General features: G+C 41.9%; 1 protein-coding gene across 5 annotated transcripts in view; it reads right to left on the bottom strand.

The window, feature by feature from the left end:
* kctd3 (potassium channel tetramerization domain containing 3) overlaps positions 1–17,882 on the bottom strand; it is an 83,038-nt gene continuing 65,156 nt past the window's right edge. For all 5 annotated transcript variants that reach the window (XM_078557067.1, XM_078557068.1, XM_078557069.1 and 2 more), the window contains 4 exons: positions 17,537–17,633; positions 17,248–17,432; positions 15,009–15,147; positions 1–2,840 (listed from right to left, as the gene is read on the bottom strand). In XM_078557067.1, coding sequence (XP_078413193.1) covers positions 2,258–2,840; positions 15,009–15,147; positions 17,248–17,432; positions 17,537–17,633 — 1,004 coding nt within the window. In that variant the 3' untranslated portion in view covers positions 1–2,257. The remainder of the gene's footprint in view (positions 2,841–15,008; positions 15,148–17,247; positions 17,433–17,536; positions 17,634–17,882) is intronic.

The following is a 17,882-nucleotide window of genomic DNA, read 5'->3' as shown; positions in this document are numbered from 1 at the left end:
TTGTTTAGCAAGCTCTTTTTTTAATTTATCATTTAAATCCATTACTATGAAACAGGATATGGTGTGCAACAGTTACAAAATTCTGTAGTTAGGCAATTTTACATGAATTAAGTTCTTTGCTGCAGAGCTGTGCAAACTGCTTTTTGAAAAGCGCTGATTTAGTCAGTCATTGGTGTGGTAGAACAATCCATAGCAGTGCAGACACCTGAAAGTTTCAAACAAGCCCCTGGAAGTTCTTAGTTTAAATCTGAAGAACTAAATCACACACTTAGAAACTTTTGGTTACCAGAAATCATTTCTTCTGGTATTTTCTAATGTAGATACCATACCCACTTAAGAAATGCAATTCCCACTTTGGTTGTGATCTTACAAAATAAGCAGGATGTTGATATAACTTGGAAATAAGGGCATTCAAAGAGGCAGAACTTGTCCAAAGAGGTTTGAAGTGGGTCAAAATCATTGTCAATGCAAGCTTTGATAAGATAAAAATTATCAGCTTCCATACTGGGACTTTGGCTGTTTACTGGAATAGTAGAGAATTAGAACTCTGCTATCAAGAGTACTATGCAGTACTGTACTAAAACACTCAAGCCTCCAGGTTCAGCTCATTCAGGTGATGTACGAGATTTTCAGTTTTTACATGGACTGTTATTGTCCGTTTCCCAGATCTCAACCCATCTTCAAGCAAACAAAAATGATGTTATTTACATGAAGCCAGTAATTTTGGATTTTTTGTTAACAGTAAGTAAACAGGATACACTGGCATCAGAAACTGATTGTTAGTCAGCTAGTATTGCGTTTTGAAATCAAGAAACTATCACGGGTCTGGAATTTTCCTGAAATCTGTTTTATACATAAACACATTCATATGTTGGTTGCTCAAACATCATTTGATAATTGGTTCAAATTTTATCCTCCAGCTTTCAAAGTGTGTTAGGTTCTCTGATCTTATCAACTCAGTAACTGATTCATCTCAACTAATACCAGACACCACCACAAAGCCTTTTGTAAGCAGGGCTAAAAAGTGTCTAAGAAGTTTGACTTTTAAGCATCAAAATGACTGTGCATGCATGTTCTAATATTATTACATCTAAAAATGTGGTTTCTCTATCACCAGTCTTGTGCAGATTACTTTTTGCTGGGCTTTTTCCTTCCATGCACTGTACAGATTGCATAGAATTTATCTTTTGAAGCAGAAAAATCAGCTTTCATTTGAATGATGGAAATGAAAGACCTCCATTTGGATATGTACCAAAAACACCCTCATACTAACCACGTTGATTGAGAGCGTCAAACTAAAATTATGGCCTCTACTAATGACCTGTTTTTTTCCCAATAAATTAGAATAGTTACTGCTGCTGGTGTTATCAAACAAAAAATGTTTGGTTAAGACCTGAAACTGGCTTTATTCCAGTACACATTACAATGCTATATTTAAGAGAATTGTCTGCCACCCCCACCAAAAATCATCCAAATTGCCTTTACATTAATTCTATTGGTGGTATTGCTAATTCAGTCAGCATATATGTGCACTGGAGTGAAAATAAAAATAAGCATTATGATGAATTAATTTACAGCCTGTACCACACATGTTCTAAGTATGATTAAATATTGTCCATTTAATAAAAACAATGCTATTGCTGTTGTGTTAAATACTTCACTTGAGTAATCTTGTTTTTATGCAAGATAACTCATTCATGTCTGGAGCATTTTCGACTTGGGAATCTTCTAGAGGAAGTATACTGTCTATAATATTTACTATTTTTTGCTTCAATAGCACCCTCTCTTCAGGTTTTTAAACTTTTGCACATGACCTTTAAAATAAATGCATTTTGAAGCCATCCAGATCAAAGAATGCAGAAAGACAATTAGAATGGGATTTGTACCACTTCAATATACCTGTAAGAATGGACATTTGTTGCACCAACATGATGTCAAAATTAGTGTGTATTACAATGGAAGTCAGACAATTGAGGAATTAACAAATAAAAACAAACTTCAACAGGCTCAGTCACCTGGGAGTGGACACCTCGTGTCAGCTTTTGTAACGATGCTTATGCTGGTGCTTAGTGTACACTAATATAACTGTAATGCAACAAAAAAAACATTAAAAACAAGTAATACTGACAAACAAATTGTAGTAATTCTTTGAACTTGGAATTGTGTTTAGTGTACAACTTATGTGCATGAGAATACTGTAGCATTTTAATAAGTCCTTGCCAACTAAAATCCAAGTTTCTATTGTAGTGATTATATCTCACAAACTGTGATCCTGACACGAAGCCTCAATCTTCCTGTGGCGAGGAGAAGTGGCTCCCTTTGTTGGTGACTGTGAGGCTGCACCATTTGGTTCACTGCCTGTTTCAGGACCAACAGGACATGATGCTAACTGCTGGGCTGCAACAGTTTTTTTCCTGCTCAAAAACCCTCCTTCAAAACTATTTTTCTTCTTGTTCTCAACTTTATCAGTTTCTTCATCCTGCACCTTTTTCTTGAACTCAGCCAGGCTTTCACTTGCTCTCAGAGTCTCTGGTGCCCCATCCAGACTCCTGCTTGCTCGAGTGTCAGTCATCTGGGTCCTTCTGTCATTAATGCTACATTCAATGACTCCAAGTTTCTTTCCTTTTAGCTCACCTTCTGACTGTGCTGAAGAATCAGTCTCAGAAGCAGTGTTCCCTTTATCCAATATATTTTTACTGAATGTAAATGGCTGAAAGTCTCGGTAACTGTGAAAGCTTTCTGTCCGCCTTGCTCTTGCTAGCAGTGGACTCTCCCTATATGGTCTCACAGAACCATATGTTGCAGTCTCATGAAGAGCATCTGTGGCCTGAAGCTGAAGACTGAGGTAAAATACAAAGAAGAAAATCAGAGATCACTTGTAGTGAGCAAAATTATTTTGCTGCGTGTTCAACCATTACCAGCAAAATGTTACAGAATATCATTATTTTTTTAATGTTTCTGCCAATTTTAGTCTACCGCAGGAGGTCTGTAAAGTGGTGTCCCTGCCTCTGAACCAGGAGCTCTGGGTTCAAGACCCATTCCAAGACTTGCTGGCCATGGAAGAAGCACCCATGGCCTGGTTCAACAGGCTGATAATCAGCCTGTTAATCCTTCCAACACTTTGCCACTATTCCCCAAAGGGACAAAAAGTGCGTGAAGATACAAAACAAACAAATCCATTACATTGCTAATATATTACTAAAAATTTACTTCTGTGCTAATTTGAGATTATACTTTCTTCCTTTTCAGGATGTGAGCATGTTATGTGGAAGGTGCGGCATAAATTTGTATTCCAGCACACTCAAATACCACAACAATACTGCTGCAAATTGGATGCAACTGCGAGCCTGATGGTGGCCTATTATAGTGTGTTGTTGCTACCTTTATCATTTTGCAGCTTTCAGCTCCAATGTTATTCCAATACAAAGAAGGGTGGGCAAAGCTAAGGAAAAATTGCTGCCTGTGATGTAAATTATACGTTTCAATTTCCAATGTCATTCATTAAAATCACCATTTCCCATTTTTGTACTGTCCATTGGAAAGACTTATAATTCAGTACAATGGCATAATAATAATGGGTGGAATCTTCTGGATTTAGTCCCTGCCAGAACAGCGGGACCATTTTCGGGTTGGGAACCCAGTTTACTAATGGACAGGCTCAGCTGTGACTCTTTAATTCAGCTATAGCATCAGCATCCCACGTTCAGGTTGCCCAACTAATTGGGAAGAGTGGGCAGAATGATGCATCCATTCTGTGAAAGGAAGGATTTGTAATTAAAGGGACCATAGCATGGGTTAAAAGGGCTCATCCAGCACTTGATCACAGCAGCTGCAGGAATTGAGATGAGACCTGTGAAAGTTGCTCACTGGGTTTTTCATTCTCACCTGGAGGCCCTGCTGTGGTATCTGTGTAGTTGCAATGAGGTGAACTCTCCCAAGGACAGGAGTAAGGAGGACAATCTCTCCAACAAGCAGATGTAGGTAGAGGTGACTGAGTCAGCAGCAGAAGTGTGCCCCCTCCATGGTGAAGGCACTGTACCCAGGGGAGCCAGGAGTGCAGGAGAGGAGAGAAGGACAACATCTGCAGAGAGTGACTCTAGTATGATGGCAGGAGTAAAATAAGATGATGGCGAGTGTTGGCTGCTCAGGAGAGCAAAGCCTTCCCAGCTTTCAGTTTTACTGAAGAAGCCCCCTGCTGTGCACTTGCCTCAAGATCACTGAAAGAAACTATGGCCCTGGCAAGTTGCTGATAGGTTGGAAAACAGGTTGGGAAATTCAGAAATGAGGATTAAAATAGTTCTTATTTGGGCTTTTTAGTTATCTTAATAATTTTCCCACAGATCCAAAGGGGCTCCCTGCTCACCTTCAATCCCACTCCGCAGAAAACCAGAAGAGGGTGGGATGATATTGCGATCCTGTTCAAGTTCAGGGGATTTAACTCAGTGTATGCATGCAAACCCGCCCTTCCTTGCCCGGGAAAATTCCCTCTGATGGGTAGTTAGGTGCTTTGGCCGTCATTTCTCAAAAACATTGAATTTACAACTACTGCAGCCAGAGACAGACCTATTCTCCTCCAATCAGAACAAGGTGCATTCAAACATAGAAATGAAATTCAATATAGTCTGATGTTACAAATATGAAGTTTATAGGATTGTTATGTTTTGGGATGCACCTTAAATTTAGGGTAACACAGAGGAATGAAAGGGGGTCATGAGATCTGTTCTAATTCTGCTGTCAGTAAACCTGGGTGGTTTGATTGTTAAAGATTAAAGAGGGGCCCAGATTGTTTTTTTAGGAATAAGGTGCAAGGTATTCACACTTGTATACAATGGAAGAAGCATCTGTGCTGACAGTGGATGGACTATTAGTCTCCAAAGACCCAGGAAGGAGCTAAGAATGTCAGGTTTTGTAATGGTTATACTTTAACCGTCTATTTAGTTTTAAAATAGAATGGAACAAAAGAAATAGGAGGGGTAGGCCATTTGGCCCCTCAAACCTGCCCCACCATTCAACAAGATCATGGCTGATCTGCCCCAGGCCTCAACTCCTCTTTCGTGCCAGCTCCTCATAGCTCTCAACTCCCCGATATTTCAAAAATCTATCTACCTCCTCTTTAAATACTTTCAGTGATCTAGCCTCCACAACTCTCTGGGGTAGAGAATTTCAGGCATTCACAACCCTCAGAGAAGAAATTCCTTTACATCTCAGTTTTAAATTAGTGTCCCCTAGTTCGAGATTCCCCCACTAGTGTCTCCCACTGATTCCCAGGAATCAGCCTAGTGAATCTCTTCTGAACTGCCTCCAATGCCAGTATATCCTTATTTAATACGGGGGCCAAAACTGTACACAGTACTCCAGGTGTGGCCTCACAAACACCCTGTACAATTGTAACAAGACGTCCTTATTTTTAAATTTCAACCCTCAAAATTCCATTTGCCTTTTCAATTACTTGCTGCACCTACATACTAACTTTTTGTGTTTCATGCACAAGAACACCCAGATCCCTCTGTGCTGCACTTTTTTAGAGTGTCTCTCCACTTAAATAATAGTCTGCCTTTTGATTTTTCCTACCAAGTGTATGACCTCACACTTTGCTATATTAAACTCCATCTGCCAAGTTTTTGCCCATTCACTCAACCTGTCTATAACCCTTGCAGATTCCTTATGTCATCATCACAACATGCCCTCCCATCTATTTTTGTATTGCCTGCAAATTTGGATACATCACACTCTGACCTCCTCCTCCAAGACATTAATATAGATAATAAACATTTGAGGCCCCAGGACTGATCCTTGTGGCACTCCACTAGTTACGTCTTTCCAACCTGAAAAAGACCCATTAATCCCAACTCTCTGCCTTGTGTGTTAACCACAATCCATACTAATACATTACCCTCAATACCTTGAGCTCTTATCTTGTGCAATGACCTGTTATGTGGCACCTTATTTAATGCCTTCTGGAAATCCAAATACACTATATCTACCGGTTCCCCTTTATCAACTCTACTTGTTATATCCTCAAAGAATTCTAGCAAATTTGTCAAACATAATTTCCCTTTCACAAAACCATGTTGACTCTGTTTGATTGCGTTAAGCTTTTCTAAATATCGTGCTATTTCTTCCTTAATAACGGACTCTAGCATTTTCCCAACGACTGATGTTAAGCTGGCTGGCCTATAGTTTCCCGCTTTTTGTCTCCCTCCCTTCTTGAACAGGGACGTCATACTAGTGGTTTTCCAATCCACTCTCCTTTTCACAGGGCCCTCCTGGAATCTAGTGAGTTCTGGAATATTTCAACTAATGCCTCCACTATCTCTGCAGCCACTTCCTTTAAAAAAATTGAATGTAAAGGATAGCTAATTAGCATTTCTACCTTGATATATGACCTATGTGATTGATGTTGCCTTGGAGATGGACTTTGAGAGGGGAAAAGTCCATAGGAAGCCCTCTGTAGGATCGGGTTACAGGCTTTCCAAAAGGCATCCCTGAAACTCTCAAAGGTCAGCCTGCCAGGATCTGAGAGAGAAAGGGTAGAGGCAGCCAGTTTCTATGGTTCATCCTGCAGGTGGGAACTTGCTCTTGGATTGAAAAGTCCAAATCATGAGGATTTTGAAAGACACTGCAAGATTTGCCTAACTGGAACGAGAGGGAGAATCTCTAGGGAAAACCCTCTCTGTGAAGGACAGTTCTGGGGTTAAAAGTTAACCAGCTGGGAAAGGAAAAGAACAGAAGTAAACCCTCGGGAGCGAAGGATCACATCGTTGCAAAAAATTCAGATGAGCTTTTGTTAACAAAAAACACATTTTTAAGTATGGGGTTGCAATTCCAGCCTACAATAGGCAGAACACGCTGCTTGAGTAAGAAGAAGTCGCTGTTCAGGCCACAACTTCCTTCCAGAAACTAATATCACCTTACTTACTCTCCACTCGATACTGAGGCACAAAAAAGAACATTTCTATGGCGATGAGAGGGTTGAGGCACAAAGTCAGGCCCTAGCTTTCCTTGGCAAATGGAAGTAAAAAGAAACAATGAGTTCCAAGGGGGCGGGCACGGGAAAGCATAAAAAGTGGGAAGCGAGAGAAATAATCGGTAGGTATGCATACATTTGGAGGAAGGAGGGATACAAAGAAAAGTGTGAAGCGCACACAGATTAAAAGATTTTCAGAAAAGGAATGCAAAAGATGGAAGGGGAGATTTATTGTCGAGCAAGGAAGCTGAGGGCTGAGGGCAAACAGTAAACATAAAGGAATGGAAAATTCTCAAAGCAAAGGGGTAAACAGGAAAATTAGAAAATAGATAGCTGCAGAAAGTTCCTTTTTCATCTTCCATGTTCGTGAAACAAACTAGTTCTAGTGCGGTCTTTAGTTTGATGAAGCACACAAAATGACTTAACAACACTGCAAGTATGTAGTCAGAAAACATTAAAATATACAAAACACTGCTCCTGTTAACCTTCAGCTAATGCTCAGTGATTTGGCAATTATCTCCACTTTGTATATAAGACCATAAGACATAGGAGCAGAAATTAGGCCATTCGGCCCATCAAGTCTGCTCCGCCATTCAATCATGGCTGATAAGTTTCTCAACCCCATTCTCCCGCCTTCTCCCCGTAACCTTATGTGCATATAAGGTTACATACATATACATATGTAGCCTTATGGGATGAAATAGCAACTGGCTTAAACTTCTTAAGTGAGATAAACATGTACAAAGATTGTATTACAAAGTAGAAGGCAAATTCATGTAATTTTCTTTTCTTAAAAAAGGACCCCAAGATAGTTTTTAAAGTATATTTGTTCATGGGATGTGGGTGTCGCTGGTCAGGCCAGCATTCATTGTGCATCTCTAATTGCCCTTAAGGTGGTGGTGGTGAGCTGCCTTCTTGAACCACTGCAGTCCATGTGGTGCAGGAACACCCATGGAGCTGTTAGGGAGTTCCCAGATTTTGACCAAGCAACAGTGAAGGAACGGCGATATAGTTCCAATCAGGACGGTGTGAGACTGGGAGGAGAACCTGCAGGCGGTGGTGTTCCCACACATCTGGTCCCTATTCCTTCTTGGTGGTAGGGGTCACAGGTTTGGTGATGTCAAAGGAGCCTTGGTGACTTGCTGCAGAACATCTTGTAGATGGTACACACTGCTGCCACTGTGTGTCCATGGTGGAGGGAGTGAATGTTGAAGGTGGTGGTTGGGGTGCTATCAAGAGTGCTGCCTTGTCCTGGATGGTGTTGAGCTTCTTGAGTGTGTTAAAGCTGCATTTATATAGGGAAGTGGAGAGTATTCCATTACACTCCTGACTTACACCTTCTAGATGATGGACAGGCTTTGGGGAGTTAGGAGGTGAGTTGCTTGTTGTCTCTGACCTGCTTTTAGCCACAGTATTTATATGGCTGGTCCAGTTCAGTTTCTGGTAAATGGTAACTCCCAGGAGGTTGATAGAGGGGGATTCAGCGATGGTAATGCCACTGAATGTCAAGGGTAGACAGGTTATTGCCTGGTAGTTTGTGTGGCGTGAAATGTTTCTTGCCACTTATCAGCCCAAAGGTGAATTTTGTCAAGGTCTTGTTGCGTATGGACACAGGCTGCTTCAGTATCTGAGGAATTTGGAACGGCGCTGAACATTATGCAATCATCCGTGAACACGTCCACTTGACCTTATGATAGAGGGAAGGTCATTGATGAAACAACTGAAGATGGTTGGGCCTAGGACACTACCCTGAAGAACTCGTGCAGCAATGCCCCAAGACTGAAATGATTGACTTCCAACAACCAGAACCATCTTCCTTTGTACTAGCTGTGACTCCAACCAATGGACTCCAGATTTGCTAGGGCTCCTTGTTGCCACACTCGGTCAAATGCTGCCTTGATGTCAAGGGCAGTCACTGAGTTCACTCACCTGAGTTCAGCTGTTTTGTCCATGTTTGGACCAAGGCTGTTATGAGGGTCAGGAGCTGACTGGCCCTGGCAGAACCCAAACTGATCATCAGTGAGCAGGTCATTGCTGAGTAAGTGCCACTTGATAGCACTGTAGACAACACTTTCCATTCCCTTTGCTGATGATCAAGTAGACTGTGGGGTGGTAATTGGCTGAGTTGGATTTGTCCTGCTTTTTGTGGACAGGACATGCCTGGGCGATTTTCCACATTGCTGGGTAGATGCCAATGTTGTAGCTGTACTGGGGCAGCTTGGCTAGGGGTGCAGATAGTTCTGGAGAACAAGTCTTCAGTACTATTGCTGTAAGGGCCCATAGCCTTTGCAGTACCCAGAGCCTTCAGCCAGCGAAGCCCACATCCCCTGAAGCAATAAAAAAAAATCATGTGGAGTGAATCAAATTGGCTAAAAACTGGCATCTGTGATGCTTGGAACCTCAGGAAAAGGCCGAGATGGATCATCCACTCGGCACTTCTGGCTGAAGATGGTTGCAACTGCTTCAGTCTTGTCTTTTGCACGGATGTGCTGGGCTCCCCCATTATTGAGGATGGGGATATTTGTGGAACCTCCTCCTCCAGTTAGTTGTTTAATTGTCCACCACCTTTCACAATTGGATGCGGCAGGACTGCAGAGCTTAGATCTGACCTGTTGCTTGTGGGATCGCTTATCTCTCAATCGCATGCTGCTTCCACTGTTTGGCATGCTAGTCCTGTGTTGTAGCTTCACCAGGTGGACATCTCATTTTTAGGGTATGCCTCAACGAGTCATAGAGGTCTACAGCAAAGAAAAAGGCCCTTCGGCCCATCGAGTCTGCACCAGTCAAATGAGTACCTAACTATTCTAATCCCATTTTCCAGCACTAGGCCCATAGCCTTGTAAGCCATGGCACCGCAAGTGCACATCCAAATACATCTTAAATGTTATAAGTGTTTCTGCCTCTACCACCCTTTCAGGCAGTGAGTTCCAGATTCCCATCACCCTCTGGATGAAAAAAATTCTTCCTCACATCCCCTCTAAACCTCCTGCCCCTTACCTTAAATCTGTGCCCCCTGGTTATTGATGCCTCCACAAAGGGGAAAAGTTCCTTCCTGTCTACCCTATCTAGGCCTCATGCTGCTCCTGGCACGCGCTCCTTCACTCTCCAGTGAACCAGGGTTGAACCCCCAGTTTAATGGTAATGGTAGAGTGGGGGTTATGCCGGGTCGTGAGACTACAGATTGTGTGGTTGTATACAATTCTGCTACTGCTGGAGGTCCACAGCGCCGCGAGGGACGCCCAAGATCTGTTCAAAATCTATCCCATTTAGCACATGGTAGTACCACACAACATGAAGGAAGTATCCTCAATGTGTAGATGGGACTTTGTCTCCACATGGACTGTGCGGTGGTTACCCCTACCAATACCATCATGGACAGGCGCATCTGTGACAGGTAGACTGGCGAGCACGAGGTCATCGGTTTTTCTCACTTGTTGATTCCAACACCTGCTGAAGACTCAGTCTAGCAGCTAGGTTCTTTAGGACTTGGCCAGTTCGGTCAGTGGTGGTGCTACTGAGCCACTCTTGGTGGTGGACAACGAAGTCCCCCACCCAAAATACATTCTGTGCCTTTGCCACTCTCAGTGCTTCCTCCAAATGGTGTTCAAATGGAAGAGTACTGATTCATCAGCTGAGAGGGGACAGTAGGTGGTAACCAGGGAGTTTCCTTGTCCATGTTTAACTGATGCCATGAGATTTCAAGGGTCAAAAGCTGATGTTGAGGACTCACAGGCCAACACCCTCCTGACTGTATACCACTGTGCCAGTGCTTCTGTCCTGTCAGTGGGACAGGACATACCCAGGGAATGGCGATGGTGGTGTCTGGGACATAGAATTTTTTAAAAAGACATTCATGGGACGAGGGAGTTGCTGGCTAAGCCACCATTTTTGATGTCCAGCTCTAATTGCCCTTGAGAAAGGGGTGGTGAGCTGCCTTCTTGAACTGCTGCAGTCAATATGGTGTAGTTATACCCACAGTGCTGTTAGGGATGGAGTTCCAGGATTTTGACCTAGCGAGAGTGAATGAACACGAATATAGTTCTAAGTCCGGATGGTGTGTAGCTTGGAGAGGAACTTGCAGGTGGTGGTGTTCCCATACATCTGCTGCCGTTGCCCTTCTAGGTGGTAGGGTTTGAGGGTTTGGAAGATTTGGCTCTGTGAACATGACTATTCAGGCTGCTGCTTGACTTGTCTGTGGGACAACTCTCCCATTTCAGCACAAGCCCCCAGAAGTTACCAAGGAGGATTTTGCACAGTCAACAGGGCTAGGTGTGCTGTTGTCACTTCCGGTGCCTAGGTCAATATTGGGTAATCTTCCGGTTTCATTCCTTTTAGACTTTGTGGTGGTTTGATACAACTGAGTGGTTGGTTAGGCCATTTCAGAAGGAATTTAAGAGTCAACTGCATTGCCGTAAGTGTGGAGTCATATGTAGGGCAGACCACATAAGGATGACAAATTTCCCTCTGTAAAAGGACATTAGTGAACCAGATGGGTTTTTATGACAATTGACAATGGTTTCATGCTCACCATTAGACTACCTTTTAATTCCAGATTTATTAATTAACTTTAAATTCCAGCAGCTGCTGTGGTGGGATTTGAACCTGTGTCCTCAGAGCATTAGCTGGGCCACTGGATTACTAGTCCAGAGACATTACCATCACGCCACTGCTTCCCTTCCTGCCACTACCTCAGAGTTGGTTCCAAGATCTAAACAAGTTATCTGTTAACTAGTCAGTAGAGAATATTTACGGTGTTGAGTATATTCATTCACAGGATGTGGACGTTGCTGGTAAGGCCAGCATTTATTTCCCATCCCTAATTGACCTTGAGAAGATTGTGGTGAGCCATCTTCTTGAATACAACCAAGTGCCTTGCTAGGCCATTTCAGAGGTCAATTCAAATTGGCAAAGGTAGCCTGGAGGATGAGTTCATAGAGTGTATTCAGGACAGTTTCTGAAAACAATGTGTTCTGAAACCTACAAAGGAACAGGCTATTTTGGACCTGGTAACATATAACGAGATAGAATTAATTAAAGACCTCATAGTAAAGGATACTCTGGGCAAGAATGATCAAAACATAATGGAATTTCACACTGAGTCTGACAGTGAGAACTGTGGGTCCAAAACTAGTGTCTTAAACTCAAATAAAAGCAATTGCAAGGATATAAGGACGGAGTTGGCTTAAGTGGATTGGGGGTAAATAGGTTAAAAGGTAAGATGGTAGAGAAGCAATGGCAGACATTTCAGGAGAAGTTTCATAACTCTCAACAAAGATATATTCCATCGAGGAAGAAAGATTCTACCAGAAGAATGCACCATCTGTGGCTAACTAAGGAAGTTAGGATGCTAACAAATTGAAAGAAAAGATATACAATGCTGCAAAGATTATTGGTATGCCACTAGGATTGGGCAAGTTTTAGAAACCAGCAAAGGATGACTATAAAAAGGGAGAAATTGGGAGTATGAGAGAAAACTAGCAAGAAATAGAAAAACAGACAGTAGAAGCTTCTATAAGAAAACAAACAGTAGCTAAAGTGAGCACTGGTCCTTTATAGGGTAAGACTGGGAAATATAGGAAACAAGGCTACAGAAGAGGTTTTGAGCAAGGGTATTTTGTATCCGTCTTCACAGCAGAAGACACAAGAAGCATTCCAAGAATAGTAGAAAATGAAACGGCAAAAGGAGGGAGGAACTTAAAACAATCACTATCACTAGAGAAAAAGTAATGGGAAAACTATTGGAACTTAAGGCTGATAAGTCCTTGCTTTGATGGCCTGCATTCTAGAGTCTAAAAAAAGTGGCTGCAGAGATGGTGGATGCATTGATTGCAATCTTCTAAAATTCCCTAAATTCTGGAAAGAACCCAGTGGATTAGAAAACCACAAATGTGACAGCTCTGTTCAAGAAAGGGTGGAGATTAGAAGGCAGGAAACTATAGACTAGTTAGCCTAACGTCTGTCATCAGAAAATGCTAGAATCCATTACTGAAGAGGTAGTAGCAGGGCATTTAGAAAATCATAATACAATCAAGCAGAGATGACATGCTTTTGTGCAAGAAGAATCGTGTTTGACAAATTTATTAGAGTTTGTCGAGGATGTAACAAGCAAGATGGATAAAAGGGAACCAGTAGATGTAGTATATCTGGATATCCAAACAGCATTTGATAAGGTGCCACATAAAAGGTTACTACAAAGATAAAAGCTTGTGATGTTGGGTCATTTTCAGGTTGGCAAGCTATAACTAGTGAAGTGCCACAGGAATCAGTGCTGGGGCCTCAACTATTTACAATCCATACCAATGACTTGGATGAAGGGGCTGAAGGTACGAAAGCAAGTTATGAGGAGGATACATAGAGTCTGAAAAAGGATATAGATAGGTTGAGTGAGTGGGCAAGAATTTGGCAGATGGAGTATAATGTTGGGGAAATGTGAGGCTGTCCACTTTGGCAGGAAGAATAGAAAAGCAGAATATTATTTAAGTGGAGAGACACTACAGAAAACTGTGGGACTGAGGGATCTGGGTGTCCTTGAACATGAATCACAAAAAGTAGACATGCAGGTACAGCAAGTAATTAGGAAGGCAAACTGAATGTTGGTCTTTATGCAAGGGCAATGGGAGTATAAAAGTAGGGAAGTCTTGCTACAACTGTACAGGGCATTGGTGAGAACGCACCTAGAGTACTGTATACAGTTTTGGTCACCTTACTTAAGAAGGGACATACTTGCATTGGAAGCAGTTCAGAGAAGGTTCAATAGGCTGATTCCTGGGATAAAGGTCTTATGAGGAAAGGTTGAGCAGTTTGGGCCTGTACTCACTGGACTTTAGAAGAATGAGGGATGATCTTATCGAAACATATAAGATTCTGAAGGGGCTTGATAGGGTAGATCCTGAGATGATGTTTTCTCTCATGCAGGAATCTAGCACTAGGGAGCATAGTTTCAAGGTAAAGGGTCTCCCATTTAAGATGGAGATGAGGAGGAATTTCTTTTGAGGGTCGTTAGTCTTTGGAATTCTATTCCCAAGAGAATTATTATTCCTGCTCCTGTTTCTTATGTTCTTACGTTAACATATAACCACATTACTTTGGGTCTGGATTCACATGTAGATCAGGTAAGAATGGCAGACTTCCACCCCCCCCCCCCAAATAACAACAATCCAATAGTTTCATGGTTTTCCATTACTGATGCTAGCTTTTTATTCCAAATTTTACTTAACTGATTGAATTTAAATTCCCCAGCTGCTGTGGTAGGATATGAACCCATGTCTACTGATCATTAGTCCAGTCCTCTGGATTACTCATCCAGTAACATAACCACTATGCTTTTTTTTAATATAAAGCAAGTGCATTTTTTCCCTTTGGAATCCTTGAAGCCTCCCCAAGTTAGGGGAATCCAATTAATAAAAGCAGATTTATACAAAATATGTTGGTTCACCACTCAATTCTTCCCCAACCTCAAAGTTTTGCACTACTTCCAAGAACTGTATGAAAAAATGGACAGCTTTGCAAGTTATGGAAATTAGGTTTAAATAAAAACAGAAAGTGCTGGGAAAACCCATTAGGTCTGGCATCTGTGAAGAGAGAAACAGAGTTAATGCTTCGAGTCCAATGTGACTCTTCCTCAGAACTGGATTCTGAAGAAGTCATATCTGACTTGGAATGTTAACTCTGTTTCGCTCCACAGATGCTGCCAGACATGAATTTTTCCAGTACTTTTGGTATTTATTTCTGATTTCCAGCAACCACAGTATTTTGCTTTTATTTTAGGAATTAGGCTTTATTTCAAGTAGAAATCAGGGACCCACAACGATAATATGAGGCGCAAATATCCAAATAAGAACATGTTTCATAATAACTCAAAGAGCCTTTAACAAAAATGCTGTGACAGCATTTCTAATGACATAAAAGTGTAGAATTTTTAAAAGAAGCTAGAAAAGCCTCTACCTACACTATCCACTGGGACTGTCTTTTTTCTTCTTTGGAAAATCTGCTCCTGCTGTTAAAAGATAGCAAATAAAATAGTCTGTTTGATAACCAATACCTTGAGCTTGACTCCCGCAGTTTGGTATGTTGTACTAGAGAGGCAGCTGGACTGATGTTAGGAGTAGCACAGCGGGATGTGCTCAGATCACACTGATCCAGCAACTTCAGCAGCTCTTCTTCAGTGGGGCCTCCAACATCTAGAAGAAAAAGAATTCATTATTTCATGAACCATACATGTCCTTTTACTGATAGTGGTTTAAATTAGCCATCTGTTGCTATATAAAAGGGCACCAAAACAGACAATTTCACAACTGTGCAAAGTGCTTCGCTTTTAACTGTAGCTTTAAGTTAAACTCTATACTAATTTCTGTATTTATTTCAGCTATGATCTTAAGAGATGCAGATGTGTTTTTAACAGATCCAAACTGTCAGATCACTTCATTTACATTATGATTGTACACATGGCAAGGAATCTGAACTATAGCAAAAATTACCATTAAAAATAATCCAGCAATACACATAATAGACTCTCATGTGTGCACAGAAGCATACACATGATTGCACATAATACCAAATAACAGTAAATGGCTTTAAGTGCCTTTGTATAATTTTCTAATTTAAAGGGCTATATAATTACAGTTTATTGTGGGTGAAAGGGTAATCCAATTTCAGGTTTGCAATAACCACAAAGGACCCAAATTTTGATATTGTCACTTATAATCTCTTGTAAATCCCTGATTGGATTACGTCTCTTCCTCTTGGAGATGCGCTACTCCTAATAGGTTCTCAATGGGCATTATCCATTATTTGAAATGGAACTCACTAACAGCCAGCCTTTTTTTTTTAAAACAGAACTTCCAGAGAACTCTCTGGTGTTCCATATTTAACATTCTTTGCTGAATTCATGAGAATATTAGTTCCAGTCTACTGGCGGCAGAACATTAGAGATTTGTACTTTTTAAGTATATGCTATTTACCAGTTCCTAGAGCTGGAATTTGGTTAGAGGTGGTAACTCGTCATTGGACCTGTCTTAGTAAAAAGCACCTTGACACACATGGGCCAGGATTTTCCTGTCGGCGATTTGGGGACGGGGCCCGCTCATCGACAGGAAAATGATGCAGGATGACGTCGGGAGGAACCCAGTGGGCTCCTGATTATACATGAAACTTCATCCACTGGCGGGATGAGGTTTCATGTCCGTTTTTAAGAAGTTTCATAAAGTTTATGTGTTTCTTATTAACATGTCCCATCTCATGTGACATTGTCACATGAGGGGGACATGTTAATAATTTTAATATTTTTCTATTTTTGGAGTTTTTTTTTAACCTGTCAGTAATCTCCCTGAGACAGCACTTGGTATCGGAGCAGTGCGCTCTTTCGCGCGCATGCGTGAAAGAGCACACTTTGACAGATGGGGAATCCACCCCCCCCCCACCACACAGGAAGCGTATAGTGCTTCCTGTCGGGCAGGCCGCTGGGCGGGCCTTAATTGACCCGCCCACTCAAAATGGTGGCGGGCCCCGTTTTGGCGGCGGAGTTCGGCTGCGAGCCGGTGGGGCCCACCCGCCCACCAAGGGCAAAATTCTACCCATGATCTTTGTTCTAGGGGACAGGCAGTCACGGAATGGAGTTGAGCATGCCGAGCCCAGAAGCAGGGTGTTGGGGTACATGGGGGTGCGCAAGTGCCAAGGCGGGCTGGTTAGAAGGCCCACCTCTATTCTCTGCAACATCATCCCAGTTCTATTAGAAGATTTTAGGCCCTCTAGCTGTGACCCCTCATACCCTCTCACCCCCAACAATTTTATATCCAATTTGGGGGAGGTGGTGGCATAGTGGTATTGTCACTGGACTGGTAATCCAGAGACCCAGGGTAATGCTCTGGGGACCGGGGTTCAAATCCCACCACAGCAGATGGTGGAATTTGAACTCAATAGAAATCTGAAATTAAAAGTCTGATGACGACCATGAAATCATTGTTGATTGTCGTAAAAACCCATCTGGTTCACTAATGTCCTTTAGGGAAGTAAATCTGATGTGCTTACCTGGTCTGGCCTACATTTGACTCCAGACCCATAGCAATGTGGTTGATTCTTAACTGCTTCTGAACAAGGGTAATTAGGGATGGGCAATAAATGCTGTCCTAGCCAGCGACACCCACATCCCATGAATGAATATATAAAAAAAAAATTAAACTTATCACAGCATCTACCTTTAGTTAACATGTCAAAAAGGTGGATAATACATCTCTGAACTGCACTTATTTTTTCCCCCTAATTGCAATAGATTTTCATCTCACCTCTCTCTTCCCCTTTGTTTACCATGTCCATGGCAGTCGTCAGGTCCCACATCTGAATGCTTCCATTTCCATGACCTGTGAAGAGGTACCTCCTTGGTCGAGAACCCATCCGACTAGAACCTTCACATTCCCTCACAGTAAATGCAGTTATTGTCATGCCGTCTACGGCCTGGATCTCACAAATCCTGGAATCAAAAATATCAAAGAGCAGGATTTCTAATGTAATTAGGTGTTAATCATAGTATATGAATCATTCCTGAAGATGCAGGAAAAAAACTGTTAGACTTACCTTTTCCCTGTAGAGGACAAACGGACAAACAGCTTATTAGTGACTGGAACAACTTTCTGGATGAAAACCTGTTGGTCATCCCTCTCCCCAAATGGTCCTATAAATCATGAAATATTCAAAGTTGCAATCAAACAATACACAAAATCAGCACTTAATAGTTTAGTTTGATGTTTAACAGTTAACTCATGCAGCCTGAAAATAGCCACATCATTTCCATCAAAGGTCATAAGACAAATGCAAATAAGGAATGCTATTTGATCCATCTATTTAGGCTCTCCAATCACTCACTGCATCCAACAGGTTATTAAATGCAAGGTTTTTGCACAATTATCTTTTCCAAAGTTCC

The sequence above is a fragment of the Cetorhinus maximus genome, chromosome 14 (genome assembly GCF_964194155.1).
Source record: "Cetorhinus maximus chromosome 14, sCetMax3.hap1.1, whole genome shotgun sequence".
Taxonomy (NCBI): domain Eukaryota; kingdom Metazoa; phylum Chordata; class Chondrichthyes; order Lamniformes; family Cetorhinidae; genus Cetorhinus; species Cetorhinus maximus.
This window is presented reverse-complemented; position numbering and strand designations above follow the sequence as displayed.